This window comes from Aythya ferina, assembly GCF_964211825.1.
Source record: "Aythya ferina genome assembly, chromosome: 1".
Taxonomy (NCBI): domain Eukaryota; kingdom Metazoa; phylum Chordata; class Aves; order Anseriformes; family Anatidae; genus Aythya; species Aythya ferina.
The window spans coordinates 105,468,865-105,495,577 of NC_140296.1; the positions used below are offsets into that span (position 1 = coordinate 105,468,865).

Consider the following 26,713-nt stretch of genomic DNA (forward strand, 5'->3'; position numbering starts at 1 on the left):
GAGACAATGTCCACTCTTTATTTTTTTTACTGTTCCCTTAATTCCCTTTCAAGTGAGAGTCCACCATGGGAATGCTGCAGTTGAAGCCATTTGGGCCAGTAGCATTGCCTCAACCGTCAGAGTGCAAATAAACTGAAAATAAGTGGACAATCTTTAAATCGCTCTGTGTACTTGAATTCTTGTTCTTGTTAAAGCAGGACATATTAAATAGTTAAAGCACTTTAAATTTCTATGCTTAACTGTTTTAGATGGAACAAAACTATTAACTGAAAAGGCTGGTGTTGATAATTTATGATTTCATCCTGCAGCCTAAGGTTGAAGAGGATCCAGCTGCTCTGTTCCACACAGCAGCACTTAATGTGTGGTAGGAAAGAACTTCCAGGCTCCAATTCAGCTAGTTTGTTTAAGCATTGGCTGTACCTCTCATATGCATAACAATAATAATATACTCTTCTGCATGTTAATGGGCACATTCTTACATGTTTTTCTGAATCAAGATCTTCAGCAAATAACAAATAGTATCATTTATCTTTTAATTAAAATTCAAGCAAGAATTTGTCAAAATAATATGCTTGCTTATTTTAAAAGTTACAGTGATAATGCTTCTGTGTATGTTAATATGCAAAGAACATCATTACGATGCATGCAGATCACTGATTTTGTTTTAGAACTTGTGCAGAACTTTTACATTACATGAATGAAACAATAGAAACATGAAACTAGCAGCTTCCCGTTTTCTTTTTCCTTTAATATGCTTAAAGATTTTTTGTCAATGCTATATAAGAAAGCACAATAAAATCAAATTTTGTCTTTAAACTTTTGTGATATTTCACCCTAGATAAGCTTTAATGGCATCCCATAAATAACGTTAACAGAAGCCAGGCATTTTTATTAAAAGCTGTTTTAACAATTATGTTTGAAATCTCTTTACACAGTGCATTATAAGCTAATTATAATATTGTCCAATTGAAAATATAATGACAGAAAAAGTATTCATATAAATTCCTTCATTTACAAGGATATTTTTAGAAGATTTTTTGTTAACTTTACATATGAATTTAGTTCAAGGAGAATATTTCTCTTCTAATGACAACTATTGACATATTTTACTTCGCAATATAGAAATTTATTCTTGTAATAGGTTTTTCTTTTCCAAGGTTTATGTTCGAGTGGTCTATTTATCATTCTAATTTACTGCATTCCACACTTTCCTTTTGCAGACATCTGTTAGACAGATAGGAAAACCTTTTGCTTTTGCTTCTGTTGAAAGAAGTATCTTTGAAAGCTCTGTTATTTTTTTAACTTGTCTTGATGAGTTAACTGGAACTACAAAGTCTTTTTTATTTTTACCTTGCTCTTACTACTTTTTTCTGTAGACTTGATACAGGTTTACAAAAGTAGTCCTTTTTCACTTCCTTTTTTTTTTTTTTTTTTTTTCTGTTGCATTACTCTATAATCTTCAACGGCTTTCTCATTGCAGCCAGTCTGTGAGCAATAGCTGGCAAACAGTGGCTAACCATGTGAAGACCACTCTCTACACCGTGAGAGGACTGCGCCCCAATACAATCTACCTGTTTATGGTGAGAGCTATCAATTCACAAGGTCTGAGTGATCCCAGCCCAATGTCAGATCCTGTCCGAACACAAGGTAATAGCAATTATTAAGGCTTATATGCTTGAGTTAAAATAGAAAGGAACTGAGAGTTGACCAATAGATTTGGACATTTTGTGTTAGCATTCTGACTGAAGGAATCAGGAATCCAGCTTAGCCAATATAGTCCAATGACTTCTGTATCAGTCTTGAGCTCAGGAGAGATAGGTTAACTCCTCAGTGCCTTGGTACATTTTTAGTTTTGTTGTGGTTTAACCGGGCAGGCAGCTAATCACTACACATAGTTTCATTCACTCTCCTCACCCCAGAGTGGGATAGGGAAGAGAATATTTTTTGTGGGGAAAAAAAAAAAAGTAAAAACATAGGCTGAGATAAAGACATAATAGCATAATAGGACAAATGTGCGTAATAGGACAGAAAAGGAAGGAATAATAATAATAATAATAATAATAATAATAATAATAATAATAATAATAATAATAAAAGAATACACAGAACAAGTGATGCACAATGCAATTGCTTACTGCCCACTGACTGATGCCCAGCCAGTCACCAAGCAGTGACCTTCCCAACCCACCTGGCCAATTCTATTTATTGTACAGCATGGTGCCATATGGTATGGGATGTCCCTTTGGCCAGCTTGGGTCAGCTGTCCTGGTTCTGTCCCCTCACAGCTTTTTGTGCAGCCCCAGCCTTCTTGCTATCAGGATAGCAAGAGAAGCTGAAAAGTCCTTGAATTGGTGTAAGCACTGCTCTGCAACAACTAAACCACCATTATATCAGCATATATAATGCAATATCAGCATTATTCTCATCCTAAAACCAAAACACAGCACCATGCCAGTTATTAGGAAGAAAATTAATTCTGTCCCAGCGGAAACCAGGACAAGTTTGCAGGTCACAGACGGCTGGTGTGCTCCTTGATGCACTGTTTCCATTAAAAGCCAAGTGAACTAACCATCCCTCCCTTTTCTGATGTGTTATGAATAACATGTTCTCTTCTGTTATATCCTCTGTCTTTAGTTCTTCTCCATCATCAAGTAGAGATATACTATCATAACAAGTGCTTAAACAGACAGACAGACATCATGTTTAACGTTAGTTTTAATCACAAGAATTGCACAAAATATCCATAGTGTATCAATTAATCTGGTCCAACATTTGTGCAGCTGATTCATGTAAATTAAGGGGTCTGCATGATAAAAATACTTTAAAGTTATTCAGAGAAAAGTATAGATCTTCTGTTTATAAATCTACATTTCTGAATTCTTTAAATTCATAATTCACTGAATAAACCAAGTTTCGGTTTATAAATAATAAACCAAAAGAGAAGGCTGAAGGGAAATCCCTTATTTGTTGGATGATGATATAATTGATAGCTGTGATCCTCCATTGCGTGTGTGCAGAGGGTCTGATGACTGTAAATTTTATTCACATTACAGCCAGCTCTAACCAAGTGTAACTGTCATGAACAAATTTCTCTTCACAGCATGTTTTTTTTTTGGCTTTGACAACATATTGCTTGAATACTTCATTCAAGAGTGTAGTTCTGCATTAAGCAGGTTGGAGTACAGGAATTAATCATTTTTTGAAATTGTAATTTTTTCAAGTCCAAAGTAATAGCTCCTCTCACAGTTAATTTACAATGAGATGATCTTTCCATGTTTATGGAAGTTAGAAAAGTGTGTGTGGAGAGCCTGTGAATCCTGTGTAAGCCTTCAGCATGTGTAATTGGAATTGTGTCCTTTGTTGGTCCTAGGTGGAAAAAGATAAACAAGTAGGGTGGTATTTCTCACACATCCAGCTTCTCTCATCTAGTCTGTTCCTGAATAAATCTGTCCTTATTAGTTACATCCTTTAAATAATAATAACTGCTGTAAAAGGAAAAGAGAGCTGCTTTCTGAGAATCTGAAGGAGTGAGTTGGAAGGGATTCTATGGAATGACTATCCATGGAGTATCACAAGTTTTCTTCTTTCTTACTCTCCCGTTATGATGAGGTGACTCACACTTTTCATTGCACCAGTCTTTAGTCTGCATAACTTATCACCTAGTTTAAAAAAAACAAAAAAAAAAAACAAAAAAAAAACACACAAACAACTTTGGCATTTCAGTGTCAAGTGTAGACTTTTATCTGACATACTGACAAGCAATCTGATTTCAGCAAAAACATGTCTTTTAATTAGCTACAGCATGTGTTGCAGCTTCCATTTCCAGAACCTGTTTAGCAGTCAAGCACACTGAACCATGTACAGGATTTATAGCTTCTTTGGTAACCTCCAGTTTAATAGAATTAAATCATAAAATCAATTGAAAATTAACATAATGTTTTGATGTGATTTCTAATTATGCCTGAATTCAATTCAGGCTGACAGAGGAAGCTGATACACAGTAGAAAGCATGTTCACAGTGGCCATTGAGGAAGAAAAAAAACAGATATAGCAATTCTATGTAATATTAATTTTCAACAGGTTCCTGTGGTAGCTTTAATATAAGCATTTGATTTCCTGGTATTATGCGTAGCAAATACAAGTAATAGGAGTTTGTGGATATTTTTACTAGTGGACTACAAGTAGACAATCAGTCACTTTCAAAAGGCTTACCTTAAATTACTTGTATCATATAAGTATAGAGAAGTCAGTAATTACTCTGAGAAAATTTTTGAATTATTTTGTTTGTTTTTTCTTCACGTGTATGTGAGGTTGATCCAAAAAGAAGCAAAATGGTTTTGGCTAATGAATCTCATGAGAAAACTAAGCAGAATTCATAGATGGCTAAGCAGGCCTAGCCATGATCAGGTCTTTTTGAATATGATCTGTGCACGTGTTTCAAATTTGCCTTTTCTGGAAAAGTACAGATAATTTGAAGCATAAATAATCAGTATACATATATCTAACAGGCATGTCTATCTACAAATAAAAATTAACATAGCTAATAAGGTCATCTGTAACTGTTGACCAAGAACATCATTTTAAGGTCTTTGAAGGATCCATTAAATGTATCTGAAACTTCACTAGCTTCTAGAAAGCACCTTCATTTCTGTCTAAGGAAGAGGCAAGGCACATGTTACTGTATTGTATTGTAAGTGATAGCTGTAGCTCAACATTCTCCTTTTGGTGCAATACAACAGAAAATGGTGATTTCTAGGAACTATCAAGAAAAATACATGCGGCATAAATTCACATTGCACATTTCCTACTCCCCTTTCTGACACATACTTTGTATTTGCTGCTCCTAGTTAGGAAAGGTAGTACAGCTTCCTTCATATTATCACAATGCACTAACTTAAATGCAGTCTTTAAAAACTAGGCACTAGAGCCAAATGTGGTGCTTGGAGATGGTTTTCATGATGGTTTTCCATGGACCTGTACTAAATGATCAAATCCCTTCTTGTTTTGACTAGAAGTAATTTTCCTCCCACTTTGAAAGAGTCTTTGGCATAATTTTGAAAAGATTTTTTTTTAATGCCTTTTATAAGATCAAAATCAGATTGGCTTTTTATTTATCATTTTACTCATATTTGCACTAAATTTCATTATCTATTATTTGTGAAGGGAAATTTCATTTTGCAGAAGAAAATACTATTTTTAGTGCTTGCTTTCTTGTGTGCATAGTATATAGGGATGGGACGTTTAGTGAAAATTTGGAAACATATAATGACTTAATGTCATGTATGCTCTAAGGAAAAAAAAAAAACAACTCTTAATATTCTTCAATTACACTAACCAGTTTGGTTGCAGACATCTGTGCAACATTACTGTTATCTGAACATTTTAGAAGTAGTGAATATCGCATCTCTCTAATCACTTAGCAAATCTGAGAAAACTGCCATCAAGTCTGAATACTCATTTAAGTATCTTTTTATTCCATGATTACCTAAGCAGCTACTTGGTATGTAGCATTTACTTGATACATTTTGGAGTCTGTATTTAAACCTTAGAACTGTATTGTTTTAAAGATACATACTATATGAGAGTGTTTAAGTCAGGTCATTAAGCTAATTAGGTCATTCTAATAAATGCCCTATATGTTCTCTCATTAAAATAACACTTTCATGTGTGTTCTTGGCCTGGCAGATATCAGCCCACCAGCACAAGGTGTGGATCACAGGCAAGTTCAGAAAGAACTGGGAGACGTCATTGTACGACTACATAACCCTGTTGTGCTGACACCCACGACAGTTCAAGTCACCTGGACAGTAAGGCTTCTGTTATAACTACCTTACGTTACTTTAATTTTGCCTATTTGTCCTTACAGTGCTTTTTTTTTTTTTTTCCCACTACCATGAAAAACACAAAACACGTCTTTACTCTAGCATGAGTGCTCTGCTAGACTAACATCATCCAGGCATAGATGTGTTAACGATATGGTCTTAAAGGGAGCTAGGTTTCTGGCTAGAAAAATACTATAAAAAATGGATATGCTTAACGACATAATCCAAAGGGTAATTGATCTGTGCACATCAAAAATAAAGTTAAATATCAACATTAAATCGTTGTATAAAAAGCACTCTCCACTTCAAAGCATAGAACCTCTGACAACATCCTATTATTTGGTAACTCTAAAATGCAAAAACAGCTTCCTATAGGGCATTTGTAGAAAAGTCAGCAGCATGTAATGCTGATGCCTGATCCACTGGTAGTGTCTGGTATTCTAGCATATGCCTTACCACAAGTCAGTGGATATTCTTTCATTATAGAAGACCAGAATCTTTTTGGCAGTACTTAATGTTTCTATTTGAGGGGCTAAAGTACTGTGTAGAACTTCTAAGAAGTTAAGATATAAGTATTTGGCTTTCAAAATGCTATGTTTCTCTTCCAGAGGCTTGAAGGAAATGATCTGTTACCATATAAGGACGTTGTCCCTAGGCATTCCACACCACAAATGAGTGCTTTGCTCTTGGGGCATCTGCTCTGGAGGAAGTAGAGTCATGCGTGGAAGATAGAGACAAATAGTATTGCACTGCGTATCACCAAAACAATTGTATTAGGTAGAATGAATTCTGCAAAAGAGATATTCATGATACTCAGGGCTTTTCTACTGCATGTAATGTTGCTTAGAGGTTAATGTGTACAGGGGATTATACAATAGGATATAAGTGTGGTAATAGATTGTGTATTATAGGGATTACTGTTGTTTTTGCACAACTCAGTCATATTTATCAGGGCTTATGCACCATCCTTGTTCTGACATATTTCAATGGTAAGGGGGCCAGATTAGAATAAATAAATAATTCTTGTCTTCCTTAGAAGATTATTTAGAAAATCTGTTACTGCCTCTTGCCATTGATGATGTCAACTAGAAAATCTGTTACTGCCTCTTGCCATTGATGATGTCAACACTCAGATTGCCTTTCTAAAATGTTGTCTGTTTCAGCTAAATAACTCCAGGCTAGACAGACTTTCATGTTCAGGTGCCTTTGTAGCAAAACTTTTTTTGCCCAAGCAGATGGGTCAGTAGTTAAGAACATTGAACATTAGCAGCCAGTAAATGTAAACCTGGATCATGTCTGTGTGGTGCTCTTTCAAGTACTTTACTGGGTGTTAGAGCTATCAGAAACACAATTTCATAGGCTTGCCACTGTTTATAAACAGAATTCAGTTTTATGCAGTGTGACCTCTTTCATTATATTATAATGAATGCTGTGAAAAGTCTCTTGGTGCCCCTACTGAACTACTAATGAGTAAAGAAAACATGGTAAGTTAAAGGTAAATCATTATGAATGTTATGGGTATCAGCTTATCTGAAAAATTCCTTAAAGCAATGACCCTGTGCCACCTGACAAGTGTACAGGTCTCTGCAAAGATGTTTTAAAAGTGAGGAGAAGAAAAACACCAAAATAAATAAATAAATAAATAAATAAATAAATAAATCTCTGGAACAGCTAATTAGAAACTTTCCGGCAACCAGAACAAAACCAACTAGTTAACCATAAGAAAACAGCCACTCTGTCCAAAGAATAAGGTCCACACTATTAATTTAAAATGATTAAATAGTGTAGCTAACATACAGAAGGACAGAAGTATCATGAGAGTCATAAGACACTTTGTGCTGACCTTCTGCAATTCGAAGAGTGAATGCCAAGGAACTTCCTTTATTACTGAGTTTCTGGTGTCCTGATTCCCAGCAAAGTAACACCAATTTCTCTCTTCTTTCTGAGTTTTTTTTTTTTTGTGTGTTCCCTTTTTTTATCTATTATTTGAGTTTAAAATTTCAGAAATAGTTCTCTGCTTCTGTGTTGCAGTCTTAAAATATTTTGAAATAAAATGCATATACATATGCACACATATTTTGTCTATTTTAAAAGAAGGTCACATTTAAAAAGTCAGTGTTAAAAAGGAGTGTCAGAAGTTAGATTGTCACTGTTGCATAAATTTATCTCTCGTGTGCATAAGTATTAAAGTACAGCTGTAATTATCTGGTCACATACAGTATCTATTCTTCATGGAGCTATTCAACATTTCTTTTTATCTTCTTTATTCAATATGTGCTGCCAGGTCTTATTAAATTCATACCACTGAAAACTGGCATTGAATAAAAAATTATTAGTTTGTCTCACATGCTTATCTGTCATGCTTTCAACTGCAATATTTGGGTGTTTCACATATAATACCGAATTTATCATCACAATGATAAAGGTGTCATTATCCTAACCTTACACATAGAAAGGTGAGGTGCAGAGATATTTATTCCATGTCAGATATGCCCACTGTTACCAAAGGCCTAATTTTAAATCTTTGGCCTGATTTATTTTTATTTCTATCAAATACTTTTTGCATTGCCCCAGCATATTGCATACTCAAAGCACTTTCTTTAGCTAACCTCAACACTCTGCACCCAATGCTGCTCTCCTCAGTTTTCTCACACTGGGAATTAAGCTAAGAGTTTAATTAGTCACCAAATGTGAGAAATTTCCTAGCATTATGGAAGAGCCCTGTGGCGTAATCAAGAATAAAATTCTTCAATGTGGCAAAATAATTGTTGCTTTGAAATCCCAATGCCTCAGGAATTTTGAGGCTACCAGGCAGAAGGATAAAGTATGTGCCTTTGTCTTTCAATTTGACATTGATTTTAAATGAATGTGCTTCACTGGAAGTTTTAGTCAGGTTCTTTGTGTAGTCTTCCAGTGTATCATCACCCTTTGTCTTGTTTCTGTATGGACATCCATGCTAGTGCTGTTTGAATTTCCAGAGATTACTGTGTGGTTAAACCCAGTAGGTATCACAGCTCCACCATGCTGCTCTCTCACTTCCTCTCATCAACAGAAGAGAGGCAGAAAATATGAAGGAATAAAAAAAAATAAAAAAATAAATTAAAAAAAAAAGCTCATGGGTTGAGATAAGGGCAGGGATCCTTTTGGAACCAGCTGGAACTGTCTCTTACCTGACATGGAGCAGCTCCTGGATTCTGCTCACAGAGGCCACCCCTGCAGACCCCAGCTACCAAAACCTTGCCCTGTAAACCCAATACAGTCAACCTGTACTAGTGAGTTCAACACAGTATGCCAGGTGTTCTGCATGGATGGAGAATTGCCATGGGTATTGGAGCACAGTGGGAGCACAGTTTAGGATATATTGGAGGAGAAACTTACATACCAAAGAGCATATTGTAAAGTGTCTTTAGGGTGCAGATTATCAGGTTTGCCTGAAAGCTGCCTATATTTGCAGCATAAGCTGCACTATGATTTTTTTTTTTTTTTTTTGCCATTTTTAAACAATCAAATAGCCTAACAGAGTGATCTAATAGTCACTGAATGGGTCTCATGTTCAGATGTGATATGTACAGGTTTGAACTTCCAGGGGAAAAGAGTTCCAACTTCTGCAGGAAGGAGCTGTCATCAGTTTTATAGATACATCCCACACTCTGTATTCATCAAAAGAGAGGGAGAGGGATCAATTATTCCTGTAAGTTGCCTTAGAGCATTGGGTCAGCACTGAACAGAACCTACCTAGTAACTGCTCCCTTCTACCTTCTAAAGGAGCATTTGCATTTTCTGCCATCTGTCTTCTGAGGTAGAAAATGTATCTTTAGATCAGCGACTGTTACAGCTCTTTTGAGGTGATATCACCAGGGCTTGTGCAAATCCTAGAGCTGGATAAATTTAGCAAGATTAGAAGTAGTCTGCAATATCAGTACTCAGCAGAAAAAAGTTACAAAAAATAAATAAAAGCAAAATAAAAAAAATAAAGGAGAGAAAGGAGAATAAATAGACATTATTACATTCTTTCATCAAATCATAGTGTGTTTTTCTGCAACTGTGGTGTGAATGTGTACCAAACCTACAGAATTAACTGATGCTTCACACAACTGAATACAGTTCTTTAATGCTAAGCGTGGTTTTAGTGGTCTGCTGTTGGACTGACATGTAACTACCACATAACTGAGGAAATGGTGAAGTCACAAGCTTTTATATTATGTATAAGATTGTGTGTATATGTAGACAAACATATATGTATACATACACTTATGTAAGCATACACATGCAAACATGTACATGTATGTATATGTATATAGATACACGCGTGCGTTTTATAAATTTGTGTGTATATCTGTATGTGTATGTGAAATACAACTGTCCTTATGCACCTCCGCCTAAATATATATACCTCACATGTATCTCTGGTTAATCTGTGTAATTATCCAAAAATAAGTTTTTACTAATCAGAAAACTCTGAACAAAAAGAAAAATCCACCTTGCTCAGGAAGTAAGGTGCCTCCCTGAGTGGCTTCTCAACAATCTGACCATGTTGCTTTTTCAGATTAACTTTAGGTAGGTATGAAAGACAGCTTAGTATCCTCTCCTGATATTGAATATGACTGGATGTTTATAGAAAACATTAAAAATGCATTGTATTTTTTTTCTGAAGTACCCTCCCAGACCCCAAACAACTGAATTACTGTCAATAATCTGAAATCCAGACAGATCCTTCAGCTCTGCTGTAATCAGACTTGCAATTGAAAGCGCAGTGAAACTTGTGTGGGCCCCAAATTAACCTAGTTTATAGCAACCCTGTAATTGACGGCCTTGTTGTACTGCATTCTGTTTTCATATTGCTTGTATTGTTTAGCCTCTCTGGTAAGGAATTCAAAACCCTAGGGGAAATAGAGATGTATGAATAGTTTGAATATTACTTATGTGTAAGTAGATATGAAAGTGTGATAGACTTAAAATTAGTACAGTGTACAACAGGTGTACCAGAGTCAGTGTCAAGTAGCCCCAAATCCCGAATCCCAGACACTGGTAGTTGTTTCTCCAAGAAAGCTTTATGGAGCTTCAGGCCAGGGGTACAGTGTTTTGCAAGTTAGTGCATGTGGTTTTGTTTGTACCACATCATATAAAACAGCTTCCATACAATTTTTTTCTTGCAACACACAGTTACTGTTCAGTGTAATTTTAAATTTTCAGATCTTCTCTGCAAGACAGCAGTCAGTAGAGCTTAAAAGTGCAGCAAACACAAAATGGAAAGTTCTAAAAAAAGTTATGCTGTCTGTCAGCATAACTTCTAACACAGAAGTTGGGCAGGAATCAAACTTAGTGTTTGATTATTAAACATCATAGCCTTATATTGTGATATAGGTTGAGAACCTGTACTCCAAAGTATATGAAATTGATATTCTTGCTGAATTTTCTAGTAAACATGAGGTTCATAAAGTCTTTATGTCTGTAAAACATTTAATTAATGAAAGTCAAACATGGATAAAAACAATTTACTCTGATTTACAGACTCCCTTCATCTGGAAACAGCTGCTTAATGTTCTTCCTAAAAACACAGCTTGATTCTTTTGGTATTAACAAGCTATTATTGTGAGTTATATCCCTCTTTCAGTGCATAAATTCACTTAAAGTGAATGTAGAGAAGTTTATAAAATGCAAGCTTAATGTTGTTGTAACATATGTTGCAAGGTTTTTAACAGTGACAGTTTTGATGAAAGACATTTCTGCTTTGCTCTCATAAATAAAGCTTTCTTCTTGCTTGCCCTGCTTTTTAATGTCTTAAGAATCTGGGTCCCCTCAGAATGACTCAATAAACTATAACAAGATTATAGCAAAAGCATAATAGACCCGGGTTTGTGTTTTCAGCCTTAAATTCATTTATTCTTAAGAGAAGTCAAACAAATGTATCTTTAATTCTGAAATACCCTTGAACTAGCAAACTGTCAAGATCAGAAATGGAATCTTACTTGTTGAGTCTTAGCCATAACACAGAAACTTACCAAACAGTTAGCCATATAGCCTTGATATTTGCACTGTGTTTTCTTTGCCTGTTTATTTGTCAGCAACAGAAGCAGCTAGGTTTGGTTTGGTTTTATCCATCATATTGTTTTGACCATTTTTTTCAGACAAAAATTCATGCAAATATCATCATAACTCAAATCGTTTCTTTTTCTTTTTTTTTTTTTTTTCAAGAGAAATAATGCATGCAACCCCTCCCAGATAAAACATATTTTGAGTTTTTCCTTCAAATAAAAGTCCTATTTTATAGCTATGATAAGTGAGAGTTTTAAACTTCTGTGTGTGATCCCAAGCTTGAATTGTGTTCGCCTAGCAACAACTAGGATATAAAACAAAAACAACATTCCATCTCCTTCTGATGGACTGAGTACATCACAACCTCAGGATGCAAAGAGAGTGGTTAGACAGTGAGCACAAGGAACAGCACATGTCCTTGGATGTTGTTTTCTCTGCATCTGTCTTATGTTTATTTTAGTTTCCTGAGTATCTCATGAAAAGATGAGCTGTAAGCCAAGTAATGGACAAACTGAAAGCATATAGGGCATCTTCAAAGACTTGTCCTTTTCTGAAAAGAATTTGTTTTTCTTTTCTTCTCATATTTCAGCACATCAGTAGCCAAGATGTCCTTAATAGGTTTACATGCAGTAAGCGTTATGCCAAAGTTTTCTTTTTAAGATTTGTTGCAGAAGTGAGAGCTTGTTTTATGATTTAAGATGGTATTTGTCATGACATGTTTAAAAGTAAAATAGAAAGAAATGTTCTACAAGTAACGTGAGAAAAATGTTCCTTTAGAGATGATTAATAAAGAGTGACTTACAAGAAGGCAGTTCAATTTTTTTTAATTCAGCAGTGCAAACAATTGTTAATTTTTTCATTCTCATGATGACAAAGTATTCTAGGCAATTTTTTTTTGTTTGTTTGCTTGTTTGTTTTCAAGAGGTTTGATCACTTTAATACGTTTATTGACACATTATTTAATGCCATGTCTAGGTTGACCGCCAATCGCAGTTTATTCAGGGCTACCGAGTAATGTATCGCCAAACGTCTGGCCTACCGTCTCCAGCTGTGTGGCAGAATTTAGAGGTCAAAGTCCCAACAGAGCGCAGTGCTGTTCTAGTCAACCTCAAAAAAGGGGTCACTTACGAAATTAAAGTTCGTCCTTATTTCAATGAATTCCAAGGAATGGACAGTGAATCAAAGTCTGCTCGTACCACGGAGGAAGGTTAGTAAAATGGTCAGAAATCGTTTTAGGTATTGTATGTATGCTTCTGTTCAGCTGTATTTCTTTCACATGATTTCTGTTTGTTAAATACAGGTTTGGTGTTAGAATTCAACCTCATATTTGGGTTTGTGCTATAAATATTCCAGGAGTAAGCATTTGGCCAGTCCTATATTCTTCTGGCTTCTATCTCCTCATTATGTACAAGTAGTTTTGAGTCTTCCAAAAAGTGTGCACAGAAGCCGTTCTTTTATAAACCAGCCTTGCTGTAATTACAGACTTTGGTTTGCACTTTGAAAATAAAACTAATGAATAAAACCTTTTGCAGATGAGTGTTTGAGAGTAAGCACATCTTTCTGAAAGGGCAGTACTGTTAAATGTAGATCAGTAGATCAACAGTTTGGTTAGGAAATGGAGACTAGTGAAGGAAAGTCTGAAGGATAGCCCAGTCTCAAGGGCACGCACTCCATTTTTGCTAGCTGTTCATGAAACTGCCCTATTAGTTATTTGGAGAGTTTTCTTAAGAACCATTTAGGTGTAGGTAAAACATGCAGCATGTAGACATAGTGAACTTTTTATACTACTGAAATGCAGAAGTATTCATTTCTATAGCATGTAGTATATAGTCTTGCGTAAACATATGCACTTCAGGACTGTTTTTTTGTTTGTTTGTTTTTTAATTATTATTAAAAAATAAAGGGAATGAGGCAAGACATGTCATTTTTATCCTATTCTCTTTATATAGAACAAACAAACTTATCTATCTAATGCAACCTGTGCATGTAGAATCTGAGCCATTATCAACAGCTCTTCTATAGAAACTGAAAGATGTAAAAGTGAGGCTTCATCTTCATGCTTTGTATCATTGATTTCTTTCAAAGCATAGGAAAGAAACCTATGCTTTATCTATACTTCATACCAGTGAAGTTTTAAAATGCTCATATGGTTTTTGTGCATTTTGAGTGTAATCTTTCCATCCTATTGAAGATGCATCTTACTCACTTACAGTAGTCTCCTGAGGTTTAATTTAATGCTGATTGCCAAGTACATTTTAATTCTAGAAAGGACTCACTTATTACTCACTTTTCTCTGTAATTTGTTATGATTATTGCCAACTAAATAAATAATCCGGAAGATATCTTGGTTGCTGCCCTACTTTATAGATGAGGAAATTCAGTGTCCCGCAGCATGTAGGAAGGCATTGTTCAAGTCAGATTTAGAATTTTTGACCTCCTGATTTCCATTTCTTTGCTCAGGTTATAAAGCCTAAACCAGTCAGTTAAGAATAGGTTTGTAACAGTTTAAACAAAGCTGAAAATGCTTTTCCAGAGTTAAAGCATAGGATACCCCCCTCACTAACAGATGTGCTTTTTGTCCATTTTCACTTGATTTTTGTTGTTTATTCAGTTCATCTAACTGCCTCTTGCTAAAGGTAAGAACTACTGAAAAAGAGATTTCTATTTCTATAAAATAAATGAAGAATTAAATTTTCTTGTATAAAGCTCATCACCCACAGAGTCTGTAAAGTAATTTCTTACCTTAAATGCCACTTTCTTTGTGTGAAATAATTTTCCACATAGTGAAGATTTTTAGAACTTTTCTTTCCTACAGTTATTTATAATTCACAACCTAGGATTTGCCTGGCAGATTAATATAAGCTTCAAGGAACCTATTTACAAGTGTCTCTTTCCAAAAAGTGACTCATAACTCACAGTATTATGACCAGTTTATTGTCAGCCCCTGTAAATAATTCTTCCTCTTGTTTGGGTGATAAAGTAGTTCCATGATAAAGTTAAAAAGTTTATTAAATGCAGTTCTACAGATATTGCCTTTAACTCCCCACATTATCTTTTTAATTATATTGGTGTTCATATATTTCAAAAATATCATCAACTAAATGTTTAATGACTGAGGTTTGCTTCTCATCCAATAAAGATAAATGGCAGTCTATTTAAAGGTGTCACACTTGCTGTGTAGTTTGTGATTCCATTTCGAAAATGAGCTTTTCTAGACTTGACTTTTTAAAAATGTCAGTTATACTATTTTTAGAAAATAATTTGGAAGAGTTGGAAGTTTTTTGCAAGATCAAAATGAATAGCCCTGGTAAAGGCAAAGTACAGCCAAGGGGTAGTGGCAGCTTTCTGCTGGATTAAATTTTACATGCAGTGTTACTTCTGAGGCCTACCTCTAAAAATCAATTTTGCTGCAGTTAGGCTTTTCCTCTGGATCAGACATTTGTCACAGTTCAGTATCCATTCATCTCCTACCTCTTTGGCCTTGTGAAAGTAACAAATGGAATTCTGTTTGGCTGCGTCTGGAAAAGATGAGCAGCGATTTGGGTTCTTTCATATCTGTAAGAAGAAGCTGAGCACTGGAATAATTGACCTGTCAAGAAGCAGGCAAGGTGTTCTCCACAAGCCAGCAGCAAGGGAAATGAGAAAACGGCTTTAAAAATGTTATTTTTCAATGTGGTCTATTTAATAACTGCAGCAGTGTCAGACAAGTGGCTTAATTTATATCATGGTGCCAGCTTAGAGTGATATTATCATAGAAAGAGGAAGCAAAAGTGTTATATACATATGTGTGCCTCCACATACAAAGAAAGAGCTAAATAGAATTTGTTCATTTTCACTTCTTTCATCCTTGCTCTAAAGACAGATTATGTTTCTTTTGCTTATATCCACTATTTTAAATCTTCTAGAATAACTTTGTGGAGTGGTATTTGTTCTGCCTATTGTTTGTCACCACAAAAATACGACAGTTGGTAATGGAGGTCGCCTTAGTTTTTATCAGTTGCTGTCTTGCAACAGCAATCAATTCCTGCTTGCCTTAGTGCAGCTCTTAAAGTGATACTTTCAGCCACAATCATCAGTTGTGATTTTAATTTTGCTTCAAACTTAGCACGTATCCTCCAAAAACAAATAGAAACCACACACTGGTAGAATGTTAGCTAGAATATTCGTGCAGTTTAAATGCAAAGACAAATCATTACAGTGTGCTTTTCTTTACATGTTAGAGTAAGGTATTCATTTTACATATACCTCTTTCCCTCTCTGTCTTCCTAAGTATGTGTATATAAGAAATTATATTTCTGAATGTCCTCTGTAAAGATGAGAGTAAATACATATCAGCAAGATGTTACACTGTAATTAAAAAAATAAATGAATTATAGTGTTGTTTTGCTATTTTTGTTTATTATTTTCATTTAAAATGTTCTAATTAATATTGTGCACACATTTATTCATGGTTTGTTGTTGCTGAATATCTTTAAGGTATTTTAAAAGTGTTTGTTTGTTTGTTTGTTACTCTTTGCCTAATTATTTCACTTGCCATAAAATTCACAATGCAACTTTAACTTCACCAATTTCATGCTTTGCACAATGGCAAGGAGTCACCTGTCCATGTTTTGCTTGAGCTAGCTAAGAGTCAAATTGTCTATGACAGAGCTCCATTTCTTCTTGCCAGAACTCTGTTTCTAACTAGCACTATTTGCTTTGCAGTTGAACTTGCATCTGAAAATGTTGTCGTCAATATGTGCAGCCTCAAAAGAGTCATGCCTGTGTCATTTTTCTCCAGAATATTTGTTCTTATGTAATCTTGTATAGTTCCTCCTCCCCACCTCTGATACCATAGTTTTAAATTGTATAATTATTGCAAAAAAATACTCCTGCCCTTCAGGGTTACCAGAGATTTGAGCTCAGCTCCTTGAGCCTGTGCCAGGTCAAGTACTGAGAACCGTCCGAAGTGGGAACATAGCCAGTGTCAAAGAGAAAAAAAATAAGGAAAACTGGAAAGACTCAGGAAAGTCTAGTATTCTTGATATCTGTGGCTGCAGTTGTGTTAAACCTGCCAGACAGTAAAACAAAGATGCCAGTGACTTTGTCTGCTTTTCAGAGAAGTATGGTCCAAAAATGTTCACATATTCAGGAGCATCTATTAAAGATAAGACTACAGTGCCCTCAGAATGTAGCAGTTAAGAGTCTTCTCTGGATAGGAAAACTTAAGACTAGGGAACTGGAGTTGGGGAGCCACACAACACGAGGTGCCTAAAACCAGAGGACTATTTAAATTTGAAGTTGAGATGGGGAGAGTGGAAAATATTTTAGGTTCTGATAAAAGGTCTACTGTTATTCTTCAACACAAGCTTCCATATTTCATATTGAATACATTAAGTTTGTATTAAAGGTGGTGACAAATTCATGGGAGAAAAATTCAGTAGTTATTAAATAAAATGTCACCATGGAACAGGAATTCTCTGAGCAACAGGCCACAAGGAGTTGCAAAACTCTCCTGGAGAACTATCATTATATGCTCACTTTATTAGTCCACACTTTCCTGGCATTTTTCTGTTATGTTGTGTTTGTTTGTTTGTTTGTTTTGAAGACTGGGTAAATGGACCTGGATAGATGGACTAGATGGATCATAGGACCAAGTCAGTGCAGATGTTGTTATTATTTCCCTCCCAGAGACATACTGTAATATGACACACTCAACTTTGGTGACAGCTTGTCACTGCAGTGGAGTTTCAGTGCTTGCTTCAAAGTAAGGGGGGAAAGAGTGAAGCTGAAGAAGTTTTAATATCTTGGACTGGCCGAGGAGGGACATGTGCCTTTGCTGTGGCATACCTATGGTGGGAGAGCCCCCGCGTGGATGCAGCAGATGCTCACAGAGGGGACATTTTAATACCTATCAGACTTGCAGCACCGCTTTCCAAACATGTCCTAAGCCAACAAAAGCACCCTGCTGTTGGTATAGCTGCAAGAAGGGCTTTGTTAGCATACCTCTGATCACTAACAGCTATGATTTTTTTTTTCCACACTTCTAGCAAGTGAGTGTAGTGGGGCTGACAAACAATTGCCTGACAGATACGGCCTTGATGTGCAGTGGCCACTGTGAATGGTTGAATTGTATGGGACTCAGGAGAAAGAAAGATTTGCCTGGGGAAAAGAGGACATAAGTATATATCTGACCTAATTCACCATCTCCCCTGTTCACTGGCATTTGGTGTAAAGCCCCAGTTTAACCCTTTTCTGCCTAGGAACTGAGAAGCTTTATGCTTAAATGCTTTATGTTGAGTTAATGTCCTCTTGGAGTACAAAAAAAAAAAAAAAAAAGTAAACAAAAATTCTTAAACATCTGCTCACAATAGTGTTAGATGACATCAGGAAAAAACAATCAAAGGACTCTTCAGGGCAGGTGATGCAGTCTCACATTATGACTTAGTTGACATATACATAGATAACTATGTATTATGGAAAATAAATGAGAGTGTGAGAATAATTCTAATGCAAGCTTAAGAAATGCTAAATCTAAATAAAAGAGGAATGATCTGTATTGACTCTCCATTGCCACAAATTCTGCATTTTCATTCAGTGCAATGCTTCTCTTCAGAAAGACATTTTTCAAAATTGTCAGTGCCTAACAAAATGTGCATACCTACACCTGCAGGCAGTGTAAACTGTATGTATTCTCTTCTTGCACTTACACAGTTTCAGCAAAATTTGTGCTCTAGGAAATGTATTAATGTCTTGCTTCTGTTTGTTCCCTCTGTTTGGTGCAGCTCCAAGTGCCCCTCCTCAATCTGTTACTGTCCTGACAGTTGGAAACCACAACAGCACAAGCATCAGCATCTCCTGGGATCCTCCCCCTCCAGATCACCAAAATGGAGTCATCCAGGAGTACAAGGTAGAAAGGATCTGTACTGAGAGGGATGTGTGTTTAAGGAAAAAGCCTGTTTGAATTAGAGAACAACAGCACTGTTTATGGATTTAGATTCTGACAGCATTTATTGCCACCCATATAATTATATGGAGAAAGAGGACTGAGTGCTTATGGATTTTTATTTATTTATTTATTTTTAATTTAAGCAGCACTACTATTACATTAAAAGCAAAAATAACATGAGCTAGATCTGGAAAAGAGTTGTAGATGGCAGATAGGTTAAAGAGCCTTTATTTCTTCCTTTTCCCTGCTCTGGAAAGAGAATGGTTGTTTTTTTTTTTATTATTATTATTTATTTTTTATTTTTACTTAGGGGTTATCTACGCCCAGGACAGGTGGTGGAGCCTTTTTCTTAGAGTGTCTTCACTCTGGCATGAAAACTGGCAGGAAAGATACTGCTCCTTTCCACTGCAAACATGCTAATGTTGACACTTCAAGGTCAAAGTCAAGGACTATGGCTCTGGGAGAATAGAAGTCTTCTTCCAATGACTATCACTGTCAAGATTCAAAACTTAAAGTACTAGGTTGTTTGCTCTGAGGAACAGGTTGTATATGCAGTTTGTTACTTGGCTGCTTCCTGCATTGGCTGTCTCCTCCCCTCCTTTGTCACTATGATGTCTCAAATTATCCATTGCTTATTTATCACCTTACATTTTGTAATGGTCTGTAATTCCTCATTAGGCTCGCTTTTGCACAAGTGTTTTTCACAACATGGAAACATTGCAGTGTGTTATTGGTGGTGCTGGGGAACGCTATGGAGAAAATGATCAAGCTAGATTCAGCATTGTCACAGGCTTGCAACTGTGGAACACACAGTTTGGTAAATATATTCATGTTGGCAGGCTAGTATACCGAATGTGAAATTTTTAATTGAAATAGGGCAGGGTAGCTTCCTTGACAATCCTGCGAAGGGTAGAAATATTAGCTTTTTGAGATGCAGGTGATTGTTTTACATAGGAAGATATAATGTACTCTTCCTGATGTATCTTGAGGGAACACAGCATAAAGAAGGGAGAAAGTGCTTAGCTTTTAAATCAACTAATGTTTCAACATCTTATAGCTTATCATTTGGTCTGAGGGATGCAGTAAATGCTCACAGTATTTATGTTTAGCTTAGCATTTCTTTTGTTTTGCTTTTAGTCAATATTAAAATTTATTAATCCCAATATTCTATTGATCTCATTTTCATATCAATTAATAATTATCTTTTGCCTTAATTCATCTTGATACTGACTCCACTATAAGTCAATATTAACTATCAAGGGCTTACAGACAAACAAGTAAAACAATCTTAAACCACAAAATATGTTGATATGAAACGAAGTTGGATGATGGTTAGTAAAAGCAACATTCCATGTGAATGCTCAAGCATATAGGCTGTTTATAAAAATGGCTGGAGTCACTACCTATTACATCCCTTCTGTGTTAGATTAGGTGGCTGCTTAATTAGTGTGCTGGCTATGGTGAATCTAATGCAAAGAGTCTAACACTTCCTTTAGTATAAAATGGCTGCTGAGGTTTCACAGGACATTTACTAACAAATTGAATGTAAGTCTGTTGATTCCAGTTCGATCATGAGAATGCCTGTAAATTCATTTATGAATTCAATACCTTTAATTAGGAGCATCTCATAGCTACCATGACCTAAGACCAGGACAGACAAGGACTGAAAGAATGAATTGCAATAGTCTCTCACCCTAATGCATTCAGCCCTGCAAATAAGATCCACACAAGCTTAGGAGAATTAGAGTTTCTTTTATCCTCCAAGTATTCTCAATACTTCAGAGAAAAGAGATGAGGTTTGACAAAAAACTGAGAAGGGTCAAAAATAAGGGTAAAAAAATAACAATTTTTATAATTTTTATAATGATGCTTAGACGCATCAGTTGGTTGCTGATAGTGGTTCCACCAGCAGTGCTTTCTTCTGCGATTATAATTATGTAGTGTACATATGATACCTTTATGCATTGATTTTCTTGAGTGAAGTGGTAGCAAATGCTTTCTTTAATAATACACAAGCAGTATGTGGAGATAACATTAACTGAAGAATCCCTTTTTCCTGTTCTCAGGAAAAGCCTAGGGATGAATGCAAGAGATAGAACATCACTCTGAAATGATACACAATTCTCATAAAAAATGTGAATTCAGATTAGAAATTATTTTGTTATATTTGTTTAATTAGAAAATAATTGAGTCAGGAACTGTTTTCTGAAAAATTTAATCACAACAGTGACAATAAAAGGTTGTTTTTTACTTACTTCACTTTAGAAATTTCATGTCCCCCTGTTTTGTAGCAAAATGAAGTTGAAATTTTGAAAGTTTTTTTTTGTCTTTAGTACTTTACAATGCATTCTATTAGTTGTTTTCCTTTTGCTGCTGGAAAGTAAGGATGAATAAAACTGATTTTTTTTTTTAAGGAAAGATCTGCCAGTAATCATACAGCTGAACAAGATTTCAATTAATGTATAAAGCATTTTTTTCATTCAGATGATTCTGTTCTGTGCTTCCAAGTGTACCATGGAACTGCACTCCTTTGAGAGTCAGAGTCCAGAGTGGTGTTTGTAAACAGTCTTTGCAGTTTACTTGATTTTATGCTAATCTGGGTTAGTTTCCTGAGCTAAAGCATCCCCATTCCAGCTGTTCCTGGATAGTAGCATTGTTTAAAAGTCCAAAGTACAAAATAGTGATTGTTATGCAATACCTTGATATGTCATATCTATGAGCTATTGTTTATGAGTATGAAGAAGGTCATAGTTTTAACACCTCAACTTTTGTCCCAGATCTGGTGCCTAGGTAATGAGACTCGATTTCATATCAACAAAACAGTAGATGCAGCCATTCGGTCTGTAGTAATAGGTGGCCTATACCCAGGTATTCAGTACCGTGTGGAAGTTGCTGCAAGCACCAGTGCAGGTGTGGGAGTAAAAAGTGAGCCACAACCCATAATAATTGGTAAGTAAATTGTCTATTCTGTTGTTTTGTTTTATTTGTTTGTTTGTTTTGACTTTCAGAAATGCTCTCATAAATCACTTCTGGAAACAAAAATCCATGGAGCAGAAGACATTTAAATTGAGCTAGGTGGTTAGCTTTTAACATCCCACTGCCTGTTGATGTTTTGTCTTGATTTGTGCAGATTTCACACAGCCAGTACTGTGAACTAGTTCTTTCTTTGCTGAGACATTATAGAAAATGCAGTGTACCTAATGAAACTGATTTAATATTTTTTAAATTAATTTACCACTTTTGCAGCTTGACAGATTTATGGAACTAGCAGCTAGAGCTCCCTTTTTCTCCTCTTCAGATGACTGTAATATTGCTTTACTCACAGTGTTGCTGCCTAAGGCAATATTTACAGTTAGCTTTCTGAACATATGAAGTCAATGTTTCTCAGGTATCCCAAGCAGACACGTTTCCTCTGACAAAGAATGAGTAGCCTGTAGTTCAAATGCAGTGCAAAGGTAGTATTAGCATCTCTGCCTTTAAATGACTGTTTCTTATTAGTGGTTTCCATGCTGGATTAATTTCCTGACCCAAGGGAAACACAGATTCTGTTTCTTCTGAGATTATTCTCAAATATGAAATATAAAGTCAGGAACAATATGGGAAAGGTAAGAATAGGAAAAGTAACTGTATTTAGCAAAACTGAATTGGGCTATGCACAGCAACACCCCTTCGGAATGCATAGTGCAGGAATTTTGTTGCTTTCATCTGTATGATCTAATTTAGTTATTGCTTAAATAGGCTTTTGTTTGCTTGTTTGTGGGTCTGTTGATATTAATTATTTTCTTTCTAGAAAGTGTTAACAACACAATTTCCCAAACATGGACATTTCTATTATTTGTAGTCATTTAGAAAAGGCCAACCCGTTAGAGTTGCTTAAATGTTTAATGATATTCAGGTTCCATGTGTATCAAAGTAGAGATATTCTAGCTTTGGATATATTGTCACTGGCAGAAGAAATACAAGATTGCATTGGTTTTAGAAAGAGTCAGTCACAGAAACTCTAAAGAAAGGAGGGGGAAAAGGGTTTTCTAAAAGCAAGAATTTGATTTTTGAAAATACAAGAAACCTGTCTTCTAGTAGGCCTGAATTTTGGACCTCTGTGTAAATAGCTTATGCTGTGAGATTGATCTGTCATTGCACTCGCTTTGAGCAGGGCTTTTCTTATTTCCCTTACTGAGAGGGTTCCATCCAGCTACACCCTACACACGTTGGGCTTGTTCCAGCAAAGTACTTAAGTGCGTTTCAGTTTGGGCATGTGAGTAGTCTTGTGTCACTTAACCTGTTGTGAGTTAAATTTACACTAAAGTGCTTTCTTGGGTGATTGCCAGAATGCTCAGCTCCACATCTGGATGCAGCCCTTCATCTTGTCTTTTTCCTTAAAAAAAAAAAAAAGACTAATATAATCAAGTGTTAATTGTGGGGAGATCTGTATTGTTACATGAAGGAGGAAAGGGACGCTAGGTTGCAAAGGAATATACGTAAGGAAGAAAAAAAGGTTTTGGCATTTAGAGACCATGTAAGTTTTGCATTGCTAAACTTAATGATTTATTTATCCCTTTAATGATCCCAGAATGTCTGCTCTAACAAGTCTCTGGTAGCCTCTTTACACATTTAAGAGTCCTTTACTTGAAAAGCAGAAGAGAGTCTTTTCTGTTTGGGTTGCTTTTCTGCTCTCATTTCTGTTTTCCCTTTGGGGAGCGCAAAGCTAGATGTAGTTGTTATTATATGGTATGTATCTCACTTTTCTTTAGGTTCTGTTTTCCTGTTGCTTATGAGCCATAGTTGCTGGCAGTTATTTCTCAGACTATCAATTCACTTGATAAAGGTAGTAGTGTTTAAGTGACACAATTTCTGGAAAATTTGAGTTGGTTGTCTGTCAATGTTTGACTGAGAATCAGGAACATAAAATAAGAAAATGAAATTTTTAGGGAAACTTAAAAAAAAAAAAAATTCTGACATGTAAGAAGTTAAGATATTCTTAAATACAGGATATGTTCTTCTAAGAATTTATTCTGAAAGTAACTGATTTTCACCATGGATAATCAACTACTGATTTCCCAAACCAAGTCTAAATAACAGGCTAATGAAAATCCAAACAAGATTTTCATTAAAGAGGAGAACATGGAGTTGTAGAAAATATATTATTTCTTTAATTAGGAGTCATGTCACAGTTACTGGAATTCCATGCCCGTACTTCAAGCCTGATGTTGAAAAATGTTATGGAAGACTCAGAGGGAATCAAGAATAACATTTTTAGCATCACTATTGATATGCTGAAAAATTTTGCTTGGAATATCAGAAATAGAATTGAAGATAACAGCAATATTGGTTAACGGTAGAGCTATTATTTCTCTTCATCAGTTCATCACAGGCCTGTTCATTCTTACATTCCATCATTGGCATAATAATATGAGGAACAGCTGCAAACTTTCACAGTAATAGGTACAATCGAATCTGATGTGTCTAATTAATTTTTAGTCCGACAAATTAGTTTTGTTCTTCATTACTCTCCAATGGGAGGAAGACATTATATTTCATTATGTTTTTGTCTTCAGGAACAATGGAGCGTTACAGGTCACACACTTCCCTTGTCTATGTTCTAATTAGTTGAACTGACAGCATTGTTACAGAAACACCTGCAGTATATGAAATAGTACACCGTTACCTTGGATGACATATATATTACTTCTGATTAAATATTATATAAAGAAATACAAAATTAATGTAATTTGTTTTCCAAAACCACAACAATTCTATTAATTGTATGAACCGTCAGTGGGTAATGCTCATCCATATCCATTTATTTTTCAGTCACTGAATTCAGAAAGCATATGTTATTTTGACATTTAAATGAATTATTACTTTTGCACTCATAATTGGTAGGCACTGAAGGGCAAGAACAATCAGCTAGACTGCAAACTTCAGAAGGTAATTTTGAGACAGGTTGAACCTTCCCCCAAAAGAGAGGGAGAGTTGAAAGTCCAGTGAATGCTCTCCTCAGGCAAACCTCTCTGCAGTTTGTTCTCACATTCTCTATCCCCAGAAGTCTGCTTTCTGACCATAGAGAAAATACTGGATCTATAGCACCAGGATATTTTGGAGGCTTTTGCTGGAAGCAGTTGTTTTTTTCTGGAACCCAGGAATGTCTGCTCCTATATCTGTTGTCTCTGAAGCACCTTCCCCATCCCCACTTCCCACGACAGTGTGACTGTCTCCAAAGCAGTGTGGATGTTACCTGTTTCCTCACCGTCCTGCTGCTCTTACCTTGCCTCCAAAGGGCACAGAAATTAACTGAAAGTTAATGGCAATTAGAGCAACATCAACTCCCATGCTGATTTCTACTAGAAAATCAATTGTGTGCTTAGAAGAGCATGCCTCTTTCTATTAGTTTTAGTCTTCAGCACTTCCCCTTTTATCACTGGGGCGCACCTGTGGGTTGTTTCCATGGGCAACAAAAAAAAGGGAAAATCTGACAAAGGAGCCACCACTGCCTCCCAGCTTTTCCTTGTCACTGGCACTTGCTGAGTTACTGTGAATTGTATCGTTTTTTTGACTGTGTCAAGGAAAAATAGGAAAACTTGGGAAAGGAGAGCTGAAGCTAACAGACCTTGAGACCCATAAAGCTTACCTGCATGACCCAGTATAAACTGGTACAAGGTGAAGGCTTTTTCTCAGTTAGCAGGCATAGTGTGACAGCATCCTTCTGTGGGACCTGTTTTGTTTGTGGGAAGCCTGCTTTGTTTCTTCAGCAGAACTACTGAAAGCAAGCCAAGCTCTAGCATGGTTTCAGCAGTTTGTTTGCAAAAGCAGACGGTCATCATTACTAAATATTGACATGGTGATGAAAGAGAGAAAGCTTAATAAAATCACAGAGATCATTAACAGAGTTATAGCAATGTAATGCAGTGCATTACATTTCTTCCTGAGTAACTGAAGCCAGCTCTGAGCTTAGCAGAGGACCTAACCCTGTGTCTTTGCTTGGGCAGCACCATTTTGAGGCTGATGCAGGTGCAGGCAGGGAAGGCATGGGCAACCTGACATGCTCTGGGACAGGTTCGCATTCGCAACCTTTCAGACTTAAACTGTTGAATCCCATGAAGAACCATCTGTAGAAATAAAGCCAAAAGTGTCAGACTTTGCTCTCTCTTATCTACTTTAGCAAAGGACTTCTGTTTGCTTTCGACTGAAGCTGCTGTGCTGACACAGCAACTGCTTTGCTTAAAGAAAGGAGCGGTAAATTTAGCCACTGCTGACTTACAGAAGAGGAATACATAACATACATTTTGACAGCAAGGCATAATGCTACAATACTTATAATAATTGGCTCTGAATGCTCATTTCAATGTTTTATTACTGTATTCAACTACTTTTATGTATGTGATAGACTCATAATTGAGAATCACAGTATTTTTTTGTCTCAGTAGAGTAGGTACCCTTGCAGCTTGAAATCTTTTTTCTGCATGCATACAGGCATCTGATAGTATTTCATATGGATTTCAAGGACCGAGCTATATAAATGCATTTATCAGAAATGATGGACAATTTCTTCACCGCTTTCAAAAATGTAGATGTGGGCAGTTTATATAAAATACAGTAGAACCAAGATTCATATTTTTTGCAAAAAAAAAAATATGTTCCACATTTCTTGGTTGTAAAAATAACCATTTTTGACATGGAGGTTTTGGAAGTAGAAAAGTGCCAACCCTGGAACAATGTTTTAGCATTTCCTGAATTTCTTTCTACATTTTTACGAGCATTTGTTTTCAAGCCGGACACCAAGCTTTTCCTTTTGGAAAAGTTCCCTTTTAGAGGAAGAGGGAGAAAAAACAAACAAACAAACAAAAAAATAAGTGGGAACATCTACTGAAATTTACAGTTTTCTAAGATACTAGACAAAATTAAGATACTATATAGTCATTTTTGATGC

At 35.9% G+C, this 26,713-nt stretch overlaps 1 protein-coding gene across 7 annotated transcripts in view; it reads left to right on the forward strand.

The window, feature by feature from the left end:
- The window catches only part of ROBO2 (roundabout guidance receptor 2), an 897,160-nt gene that overhangs the window by 804,863 nt on the left and 65,584 nt on the right, over positions 1 to 26,713 (forward strand). For all 7 annotated transcript variants that reach the window (XM_084538901.1, XM_084538898.1, XM_084538899.1 and 4 more), the window contains 5 exons: positions 1,481 to 1,647; positions 5,686 to 5,807; positions 12,834 to 13,065; positions 18,623 to 18,747; positions 21,564 to 21,735. In XM_084538901.1, coding sequence (XP_084395027.1) covers positions 1,481 to 1,647; positions 5,686 to 5,807; positions 12,834 to 13,065; positions 18,623 to 18,747; positions 21,564 to 21,735 — 818 coding nt within the window. The remainder of the gene's footprint in view (positions 1 to 1,480; positions 1,648 to 5,685; positions 5,808 to 12,833; positions 13,066 to 18,622; positions 18,748 to 21,563; positions 21,736 to 26,713) is intronic.